At 38.0% G+C, this 11490-nt stretch overlaps 1 protein-coding gene across 1 annotated transcript; it reads right to left on the reverse strand.

The window, feature by feature from the left end:
* Window positions 1-258: 258 nt before the first annotated feature.
* LOC113663137 (E3 ubiquitin-protein ligase TRIM21-like) lies at window positions 259-10020 on the reverse strand. Its single transcript, XM_047812177.1, has 7 exons — window positions 9558-10020; window positions 2459-3015; window positions 2089-2184; window positions 1729-1962; window positions 1470-1632; window positions 1307-1342; window positions 259-803 (listed from the first exon to the last, which is right to left on the reverse strand). Exons 1-7 carry the CDS (start codon window positions 9649-9651, stop codon window positions 259-261), a joined length of 1725 nt encoding a protein of 574 aa, XP_047668133.1. The 5' UTR covers window positions 9652-10020.
* Window positions 10021-11490: the final 1470 nt, after the last annotated feature.

Here is an 11490-nt window from a genome sequence, read left to right on the forward strand (position 1 = left end):
AAATTACAATTCTCAAAGAACAATGATAACAGAAACCTGGACTCACATATTTACACAGCTTAAAGACTCTTACTCGACTCACTGATATTAAAGTATACTCTCAATATATACAAGCAATCTACACCAAACCATTGTTAATTGATTGTCTTTATTGTCTTGCTCTTGCCTACTCTAGTTTATGTTGTGTGTTAATTATTTGTAAAATATTAATTTGTACTCTCACTATTTAATAGATTAAATCTGTGAGATAAAAAATCATTAAGTCTTAAATACAGGAGAGATTATCAGTGGTGCTGAATTTTTACCCCCTTTACTTAAATCAGGACTGAAGTATGGATAGAGATTCTCAGTGAAAGACTGACCAGTGAAAGAGTAGATATGAGATTTGGACTTCACATCATAAAAGGAGACCAGACCCTCTTCATAATCCACAAACACCCCCACAACCTCCACCTTCTCTCTCAGTGTGAGGGGGAAAGAGGGATAAGCACAAGCCTTAAAGTCATTCTCATTTCTCAACCACACAGTCCAGAATCCATTCTGGGGACTCAGTATAATTTTCCCCTTCCTGTTAATGTTCTCTGTCACGACTCCAAGATCCCAGTCAGTTTTCCCTCTGACCTGCACCTCAAAATAAAATCTCCCTGAGGAGAAACTTTGTTTTCCCAGAACACAGACACACTGATTAAACCTCTGTGGTGTATCAGGGAGATTCTGTCGTTTGTCTCCATGTGCCACTTGTTTTCCATCAGCAGACAGGATGAGAAATGGATTTGCTGTATCAGGATCCAGAGTCACATCCACTGAGAAGAACACAGTATGTGATGAGTGTGAAGGTAAGAAATGTTAAATCATTATCCAGTGGATCATATTCATAAATATTTATGAGGATCTGTAGAAGATTATTTAATTTACTATTTTTTGTTTATTATTTGAAAAGGGAAAACTTGTACAGTTCATGGTAGTTGTCTGTCAAAGATGAGAAATATATTCTCATAACATGGACAAAATATATTCAGTGAGGGTTTGTAGTGACAATATCTGATATGCTTTTCAATTTTGGAAAAGAACAATTAATTCAAAAGTTAATAACACGGACACTGAATGGTTTAAATATTATTGGTATTATGACATGGTATTACAAAAACAGGACAAATACAAAACTGAATTTTTAAACTCAAATCAAAGTTTTATAACAAAACCTACAGATGGAGAGATCTACAGATGAAAATAAGTGTGATGATGCAGTGGTGTAATGCTGATATGTACATCTTAATATGAGAGGAAATCAGAAAGTTCACTGTACCTGCATACTGCTGAATCCTCTTCAGTTCTGTGGAAAATCATTACAACAAAACCACTTTCATTCAGATGGATTTATTGCAATATTTGATTCAAAGAAAGCTAAATATTAATGAAAACATTTATTGACTTGTGCCAAGAAAAGATAATGACATTACGTTTCTCACCTGTTTCCTTTAACTTGTCATTGAGTTTTTTAGTGAGTTTCTCATTCATAGTCTGCTGAAGCTGAGACAGAGCTGTCCTCACAGTGTCCCCACTCACATCACTGTTAATACTGATCTCAGTCCAGTTCTTGGTGTGTGGAGGGCTGCACATGGAGGAGTAAACCTACAGGAGAGCAGGAAAGAGGATAAATCCCTCAGCATGGTGAGTGTTGTTCTGTGATGTTTTGTATTTTCGGTGAGCAGAGAGAGGAACACTGACCTGTAGGAGGTGGAGATGCTCCTCAGTGTGTGAGAGCTGCTCCAGCTCAGTGTCGCTCTTCTTTAGCACACTGATTTCCTGCTCCAGCTCTTTAATGAGTCCTTCCGCCTGCCTCTCTGCTGCTTTCTGCTTCTCCTCCATCATCTCCAGCAGCTCAGCCTGACTTCTCTCAATGGAGCGAATCAGAGCAGTGAAAACTTCAACACTGTCTGCTTTCTCTTTCTCTGTGCTTCTCTAAAGGAGGATCACATTTTCACTTCCATCAGATAACACTGAATATTGAACTTTGTTCATTTTTTACAAATAAAAATAAAACTGCTGAATGTATCAGATATAAACTCATGTCATGTTTGTACACACTTTGCTTTGCTCTGCTGAGTGTTTGATCTCTTTTATCTTCATTAGTCGGTCCTGAATCATCTGCTGCACATCTGTCTGTGTTTCCACCAGCTGAGTCTGAGGATAGAGCAGAAGACATTATGACTGTTGAAGCCATCCCTTTACAGTATTTTGTTCAAAAATGACATAATTGAAATAATTTTACCTATACATTGTGTAACAAGTATTTTTCATTATTAATAATTATTAGCAATAAATTATTTATTTCGTTGCAATTGGTCTTGGAATTTCAACCCACAGTCTTACAATCTGATCTACTACAGGATAAATTAGTTTGCATTATCTATCAGAATCAAAATATAAAAAGTTGATGTTAATCACTGTTTCTGACCTTCCTCTCTCTGCTCTCCTCCTCTATAGGAACAGTGTTGTGATTCTTGTGGTCTGTCTCAGTACAGAACTGACACAAACACGTCTGATCATCTCTACAGAACAGCTCCAGAGGTCTCTCATGTTTCTGGCATATATAGTCCTCCAGGTTCTCCACAGGGTTTATTAGTTTGTGCTTCTTAAGTTTAGGCATACTATAATGAGGACCTAAATGAGTTTTACACAAAGTTACACGACAATCCAGACAGAATTTCAGGGCCTTCAGCTTCTCTCCACTGCAGGCATCACAAAGAACCTCAGGTTTGTAAGAACCACTTTTCTTCTTGAAGTGATCTACAACCTCTCTCAGTGTTGTATTAATCTTCGGTTCAGGTTTCTTGGTGAATTTCTCTTTACATACTGGACAGTGACAGTGTTGACTTTTGTCCCAGCACTGTGTAAGGCAGCTCTTACAGAAGTTGTGTCCACATGGAGTGGTGACTGGATCGGTGAACACATGCATACAGATTGAACACAACAACTCCTTTTCAGGCAGGCAGCCACTGGATTCACCCTCGACTTCAATATACAAAAAAGTTAGTGTTATTCATCTATTATATGTACTAAACATAATTCAACTGACACATTAGACAGGAGGTCAGAATTGAAGGGGATTGAAAAATATATTTCAGTAAATGTCAGCAAATTCTGGAAACAAACGTAACACATACAGTCAAGAAGAAACTTAAGCTAACAACCCTTATGCAACAGGATAATATATACATACTGTAAATACACACACATACTGTACATACATAGGCCATTTTTAGCTATTTTTATTCTTTATTATTGTTTTGTTTGTTTAATGTTTATTTTAAGACTTAAGAAGGCTCCAGAAAATCTTTGGCACATACAAAAAAATGTTGTAAAGCAAATAAGCCTTAAAAAATAATGAGATAAACGTAATAACAATAAAATCTTTCATAAAGAGCAGTAAACAGTAGTAAAATAGTAAACTACTAAAACTAGCTAGTAACTATTACTGAGCTTCTTAGAGAATCTTGCAATAGTTTTTCTGCACTTGCTTTATGGGTTTTGTCTGAAAATATCTTGCATGATATTTTTCTTTTCTTAAACTGACCTCCAGACATTCATCTAAAACAATATTGAAACATTAACAATAGGACAATAGGAACTGTATAACTTACACTTATATATTTTATCCATGCTATTCTTTCTTTCGACTCTGGTTGGTGATGAAGGATCAGACATTTCAGCCATTGTTTTTTTTTTTTTTCTTCCGTAAGCTTATCTGTAAGAAATCACATCATTCAGTTCACACATGCAACAGTACGAGGTGATATTGATAAATCTGTTTGATTTAACATACATGTCTGCAGTGTTGAGCCTAACCAATAATACTGGAAGCATTTAAAATTAGTTTTCCCAAACTATGGGTCTTGGCCTCACTCATAGTCATTCTTCTTCAAAAAATGAAGTCACATTCAGACAAGCCACATTTAGGTAAACTTATATGTGTTATTTAAAGGTGGGGTCTCCGATTTTTGAGAAATGCTTCAGAAAACTGAGTCGGAACGACAAACTAAAAATCAAAACAAAAATCAAAACAAACGTGTGGCCAATGAGCAGAAAGGGGCGGGTCTTGTCAATACGCGGCAGATAGAGTATTCAGTGCGCATGTGTGAAATTGGCGGTTTTAACGTTTTAACAATCAATAACTCCTGAGCTAAACGCTGTTACTACCCAAAACGCGGTTGTAGCTGCCTCTACATTACTAGGGTAGAAAAGAGTTGGTACAGTATTTATGAAGTAACGGTGTTTAGTTCAGGAGTTATTGGCTCAGGAAACTCCAACCTGTGAATATGTGGCCAACTTCCTGCTCCTTCAGTTCTCTCCAGCGCTGGAAAGCTGATCCTATATTAATACGGGTCCTACTTCTTGCCTTATCGTAAGCCTTTCTTCGCTTTCTTTCTTTGTTTTTATCCTCCATGTCAATGTTAAAACCGCTTTCTGCTAATGTCACACATGCGCACTGAACACTCTCTCCGCCGCTTATTGACAAGTCCCGCCCCTTTCTGTTCATTGGCTACACGCTTGTTTTAATTTTTGTTTTGATTTTTAGATTGTCGCTCCGAATCAGTTTTCTGAAGCATTTCTCAAAAATCTGAGACCCCACCTTTAAGGTTTTCTCTGTCTCATCATGTCATATGACCGCAGTCCCATAAAAACAGAAACAGAAGTTATCTGTACATCTACCTCCACCAAAGAATCTAGCATATTGAAGAGAGCATATACTTGTATACTGACATTTCATTCAAACACTGACCAGTTTTCCTATTACAGTTTATTAATTTTAAAAATCATTTTGTGTAACCATTTGGCAACATTCTTCCAGAATATCTGGATTTTGAAATAACTTTGAACATAAGGTTAGTATTTTTAACAACAAGTATGAATTTCTCAGAGAGTTTTGCACAATGAGTGGACAGCACAGCACAGCACCATTCAGTCTCATTTTGCATTTCTGAAGCCTTGTTTTGGGTCGAAAAGAGATTTGCCGTTTTGTGAAAATTAGAGCCAGAATCTGTGCAGTAGATATCTCCATACATGAATGCTATTATCTAATTTTAGAGCATTTTCCAGAACAAATTGCACTTATCTCATTTATAGATTTAAGCAATTAGGGTTAAGGGCTCAGTAGTGGTAGCTTGTTGGTGCAGGGAACTGAACTCATGACTTTCTGATCAGTAGTCCAATGCCTTAACCACTGCACAATCACTTGAGTTACCAGTTTGGTTTGGAAACCAGATGTACAGAAATATTTTAGAACAGTTTCTTTGATTTGATCCTGGTGTAAATAAAATACAGGCAAGTATGTAAACAATGCTGCTCCTGCATAGACATGCACTGTCCTGTGTCGATTACATTCCTCATACAACAAAAGCCAGGGTAAGGACAAATCATCTATCTTTTTAGCAGGTATGTTCTACATAACTTGTTATGTATTTGTTTGTTAATAAATGATCATATGCTACAGTAGACTTATATCATGTAACTATATAATGTTCATTTGAGCTTTTTTTGTCCAGGATGTTTGAGAAACCCTGGCTAGAATGTGCTTTAAATATACACACACACACACACATACATACACACACACACACACACACACACACACACACACACACACACACACACACACACACACACACACACACACACACACACACACACAAAATGTAATTGCATTTTAACTTATATTTATGTTCATGTTCATGATGGAATCAGTTCAACAGAACAGCTAATGAACAGTTAATGAAACAACAAAGCTTGTCTCAATGCCTTTCAGCTTTGCTTATCATGACAGTCACAGCATATTCTAACTGATACAATTTAGTGTCAGTATTTCAGCAGTTTGTTAGAGACCATGTCTCTGTTTGACATTGTTAACATGTGCCGCTGGTTTTGATAAATCACACCCTGAATAAACAATAATGAACAATAAAACATTAATTAAAGTAAATATTTTTATTTTACTTGCCTCTTTTCGTGGAGTCAGATTGGTCTATATTTATACTCCTTTCAGAATAAGTGAATATCCTCCAGTTGAATAAGTTCAGTATTTAGTATAAAAATTAGTGTTTATGCTCGGTGGGAGCTGAGTGCTTTTCATTTTCACTTCACTGGGGTGATGTAACTTGCTCACTTCGCAGTGAACTGAGTTCAGATGGAGGCGTTTCCACACGTTATCTCATTATCTTCATTTTTGTATGTTCTTAGTTTAAGTCTATAGAAAAAATGCAGATTCACTTAATGTTTATAATGTATTGTCATTTATTATCACGCTATTATACTGTTTCATAGTAATAGTTTATCACAGAAGAGTAGACGTTTGTTTAGATATTTTTTATACCAATTTTCAATAAAACCTTTCTCTGACAATCAAAATACATTAAATGAATTATTTAATGAATAAAAACGTTTAAATCAATTAAATTTTGCCATTAATTAATTTTTCAAATAACTAACTAAACAAACAAAGAAACAAACAAACAGTAAATACACTTTGCATTCACTTCATTTTCATTTCCTCTTCATTTTTTTTCATTTTCATTGTCTCTTTAAGACAGCAAACCAAAATGAAAACAAAATGTCAGGTTTCATGTATTTATGCATGTCTTTGATGAAAAGTAAAATTAGATATTTTATATACTATTTTACTGAGGAATACAATAAATTCTGCCTTTTACTGATTGATATAAGTGCAGTTGATTTCCATCAGCATACAGGATGAGATATGGATGAGGTGTATAAGGATTTAGTGTCACATCAATTGAGAGAAACATACAGTGTGTGATGAGTAATCAGAAAAAAAAACTATTAAATTATTATACACTGGATCATATTCATTAGACTTTATATGAGTATTTGAAGAAGATTAAATAATGAAACATTCATCAATTATTCATTGAAATAGGTAAAAAAAAATTAAGTTATTATGGTAGGAGCCTTGGAGTATAAAACTGTTTTGGCTCACATGAAATGCATGGCATTAATAAGGAGCTATAGTGAGCAAGATAAAGACTACACGGAGTGCCAACCTATCTCAGGGCACACACACACCCCCATTCACTCGCACACTACGGACAATTTTCCAGAGATGCCAATCAGCCTACCATGCATGTCTTTGGACCGGGGGAGGAAACTGGAGTACCCGGAGGAAACCCTCGAGGCACGGGGAGAACATGCAAAATGAAAATAATTCTGATGATACAGTGGTGTAACGCTAATATGTACATGTTAATGTGATAGAAAATCAGAAAGCTCACTGTACCTGCATACTGCAGAATCCTCTTCAGTTCTGTTGAAACTAATTACAACAAAACATCACTGTCATTAGATTTCAGATCAGTAATTATTTTTTTATTTAGATTTTGCAAAAAATATTCAATTTATACCATCGCTGTTGAATAAATTGTAAAATCCTTTGTACTCTGGCTTCTAATACATTCTTTTGAATTGCTTGAGGAGGTGTCTTATTTTCTCCCACTAAGTTGTTAAAGTGGGGGTGGCGTAGTCATTCTCAGTTTAATTATCAAAATTAGGAATTTATACCTTATGTTTCACATGCTACTGGTCACAGTAGTTACAGGTATTCACATCAACAAAATGGCAAGGGTGCCCAAATTTATGCACCTGTCTAATTTCAATTTGATGCTTATAGCACTTTGTTCTGTTAATCCAATAAACCTCATTTCACTACTGAAATATTACTGTGTCCTTCAGTTATTTGTTACATCAAAATGAAATTGCTAATCCAAACACTATTTATTAATGAAAAGCATCGAAATTGTCAGGGGTTCCTAAACTTTTGCATACGACTGTATATGGTGTAAGACATCATTTACAAGACAAGAAGCTTTTTAATTGTCATTTCAACCATATATATATATATATATATATATATATATATATATATATATATATATATATATATATATATATATATAGCTGTCTGTCACAGTACATAGTGAAATGAGACAACATTGTGGTGCTACCTAAAAGTCAGGACTTAGTAAGTCGTCCTAGTCACATAAAGTGCAACTGTGCAAACAGTGCAGGACAGGGCAAACAAGACAAATAAGACAGTGCAGGCAAAGAGTTACAAGACAAAAAATACAATACACAGACAGTAAACAAATAGTGCTGACCAGTGTAAATACTGTGTGTAAATACTGAATGTTCAAACAATATTTAATGCAGTAATACTAGAATGAACACAGTTTCTTAGCAGCAGGTCCTTGAGATAATGTATAGAATTGTACAAAAACAGCAAATGACTGAAATATTGTATAGTATGTGCAAAACGACTGAAATATTGTACAGTATGTTCAAAGGAGCAACAAAGTGTGCAAAACAGCATGTAAACAGTTTGATGGATGTAAGCAGCATGTACAGTTTGGTGTGTCAGTGTGAGTGTTTGGTGTAGGTCTGTGCAGTCCACACAGGTGATGTGCGTGTGTATGTTGTGCTCAGTTCAGTTGTTATTGAGAAGTCTGATGGCTTGTGGGAAGAAACTGTTACACAGTCTGGTCGTGAGGGACCGACTGCTTCTGTACCTTTTTCCAGACGGCAGGAGGGTGAAGAGTGTGTGTGTGTGTGGGGGGTGTGTGGGGTCATCCACAATGCTGTTGGCTTTGTGGATGCAGTGTGTAGTGTACTGTAAGTGTCCATGACGGAGGGAAGAGAGACTCTAATGATCTCCGCTGTCTTCACTATCCGTTGCAGGGTCTTGCGATCCAAGGTCGTACAGTTCCCAAACCAAGCTTTCTTGGTGATGGAGCTGGTGTTGAGTGACCAGGTGAGGATCTCCGCTAGATGAACACCAAGATATTTGGTGCTCTTGACAATCTCCACGAATGATCCGTCTATGTTCAGTAGAGAGTGGTCACTCTGTGCTCTTCTGAAGTCAACAACCATCACTTTAGTTTTATCAACATTCAGAGACACGTTGTTGGCTATCTATACCAGGTAGTTAGCTGTTGCACCTCCTCCCTGTATGCTGACTTATTGTTCCTGCTGATGAGACCCACCACAGTCATGTCATCGGCGAACCTCATGATATTGTTCGATCTGTGCATTGCTGCACAGTCGTGGGTCAGCAGGGTGAACAGCAGTGGACTGAGCACGCAGCCCTGAGGGGCTCCAGTGTTCAGTGTGGTGGTGCTGGAGATGCTCTTTCCGATCCAGACTACTGAAGTCTCCCAGTCAGGAAGTCCAGAATCCAGTTGCAGAGGGAGGTGTTTAATCCCAGCAGGCTCAGCTTCCCAATCAGGTGCTGAGGGATGATTGTGTTGAATGCTGAACTAAAGACTATGAACAGCATTCGTACATAAGTGTTTATTGTCCAGGTGGGTGAGGGCTAAATGGAGGGCTGTGGTAATGGCATCGTCTGTGGAGAGGTTTGGACGATACGCGAACTGTAGGTGTTCCAGTGAGGGTGGTAACTGGGTCTTGATGTGCCTCATGATGAGCTTCTCGAACCACTTCATAATGATGGGTGTGAGTGCAACGGGATGATAGTCATTGAGGCAGCACACTGTAGGCTTCTTTGGGCGATGAGGACAATAATGGTACTTTTGAGGAAATTGTGTCTCTAACTTTATTTTTTTGTGCATGTGTGAAGTTCTGCATTCACATTCAAATATCTATTTCCATTGTCATGCAAGAAAAGGAAGAACATTCATATGCCATGGTTTTTAATATGCTTATGCTTATAGCACATCATGGCATAAAGATTAGATTTTGATCTCTAAAAACATACCTGAACAATACAGGTATGTTTTGAAGACAAAACTATCCCAGATTAAACAATGTAAGGAATGCTGTAAGAGCATTTTGAACTTTTGAGCAAGAGAACTTTTGACAGTAACTAATACTGTAATGCATTCCTTTAAAAAAAAAATAACTCTGTTACCATATGGTGCATTGTCCATTACTTTTTCAAATTAATTCATTTTGAATTGTAGCCTACAGTATAGCCTAACCTGTTTACAGCAGCGACGCATTGTAGGTTTGGTGGATGCCAACCACTGTAAACACGAAGGAGACACACTGTGGAGGTGTTTCCGTTTATTCAAGTATGTGTGGAAGTAATGGCGAGTCAAGGCGTTAGCAAGACGAGTTTCTCAAAGTGGAAATATGCTCATTATTTTACTTTAGTTGAGCATAAAGACAAAAACTTTTTAGTCAAATGTAAGGTATGTCTTTCTGGTTCAAAGGTCCTATCTACTGCGATAAACAGCAACTCCAATCTGTCAAAGCACATCCAGAAACGACATGCCTTGATTAAGCTAGACGCTAACCCCGGGTCAGTGGACACACTCCAAGTGAGTCAAGCCCCTCCAGCCAAACAACAGTGACTAGATTTTAACCGGACTGTTGTTTTTTTTTATTTATTTCAGACAACCTTGTGATATATTCAGTTTGTGCTGGTCTGACTTAAATAAAATAGTGTTAAAAATTACTTTGTGTTTAAGTCAGTTTTGTGTTTGTATAGACCATAATGCATAAAAGGGCATTAATGGGAACATTAAAGAACTTTCCTTAAAAAAGTAACTATCCATCCATCCATCCATTTTCTACCGCTTATCCGGGGCCGGGTTGTGGGGTCAGCAGTCTATGCAGGGACGCCCAGACTTCCCTCTCCCCAGACACTTTCTCCAGCTCTTCCGGGGGAATACCGAGGCGTTCCCAGGCCAGCCGAGAGACATAGTCCCTCCAGCGTGTCCTAGGTCTTCCCCGGGGCCTCCTCCCGGTTGGACATGCCTGGAACACCTCCCCAGGAAAGCGTCCAGGAGGCATCCGGAACAGATGCCCGAGCCACCTCAGCTGACTCCTCTATATGTGGAGGAGCAGCGCCTCTACTCTGAGCTCCTCCTGTGTGACCGAGCTCCTCACCCTATCTCTAAGGTAGCGCCCAGCCACCCTGCAGAGGAAACTCATTTCGGTCGCCTGTATCCGGGATCTTGTCATTGCGGTCATGACCCAAAGCTCATGACCATAGGTAAGGGTAGGAACGTAGATCGACTGGTAAATAGAGAGCTTCGCCTTTTGGCTCAGCTCTTTCTTCACCACAACAGACCGTATATCAACCGCAACACTGCAGAAGATACACCGTTCCGCCTGTCGATCTCTCATTCCATCCTTCCCTCACTCATGAACAAGACCCCAACATACTTAAACTCCTCCACTTGAGGCAGGAGCTCTCCACCAACCTGAAGGGGGCAAGCCACCATTTTCCGGCTGAGAACCATGGCCTTGGACTTGGAGAAGAAAACAAAAAGTTCAAATGATGTAATGCATTTAACACCAGACCTGTCAGGCAGAACAAAGCATGCTGAATTATTATATTCTGAGTTTTTGCCAAGTGAGATCTGACAGCTCTAAACTGGGGGTAATTTTACTGGAGTAACATTCATTAGTTTTTAGTGTGAGTATATTTAGCAATGGATTCAAATGATTTGATTACAT

The sequence above is a fragment of the Tachysurus fulvidraco genome, chromosome 1 (genome assembly GCF_022655615.1).
Source record: "Tachysurus fulvidraco isolate hzauxx_2018 chromosome 1, HZAU_PFXX_2.0, whole genome shotgun sequence".
In the NCBI taxonomy this organism is placed as follows: Eukaryota; Metazoa; Chordata; class Actinopteri; order Siluriformes; family Bagridae; genus Tachysurus; species Tachysurus fulvidraco.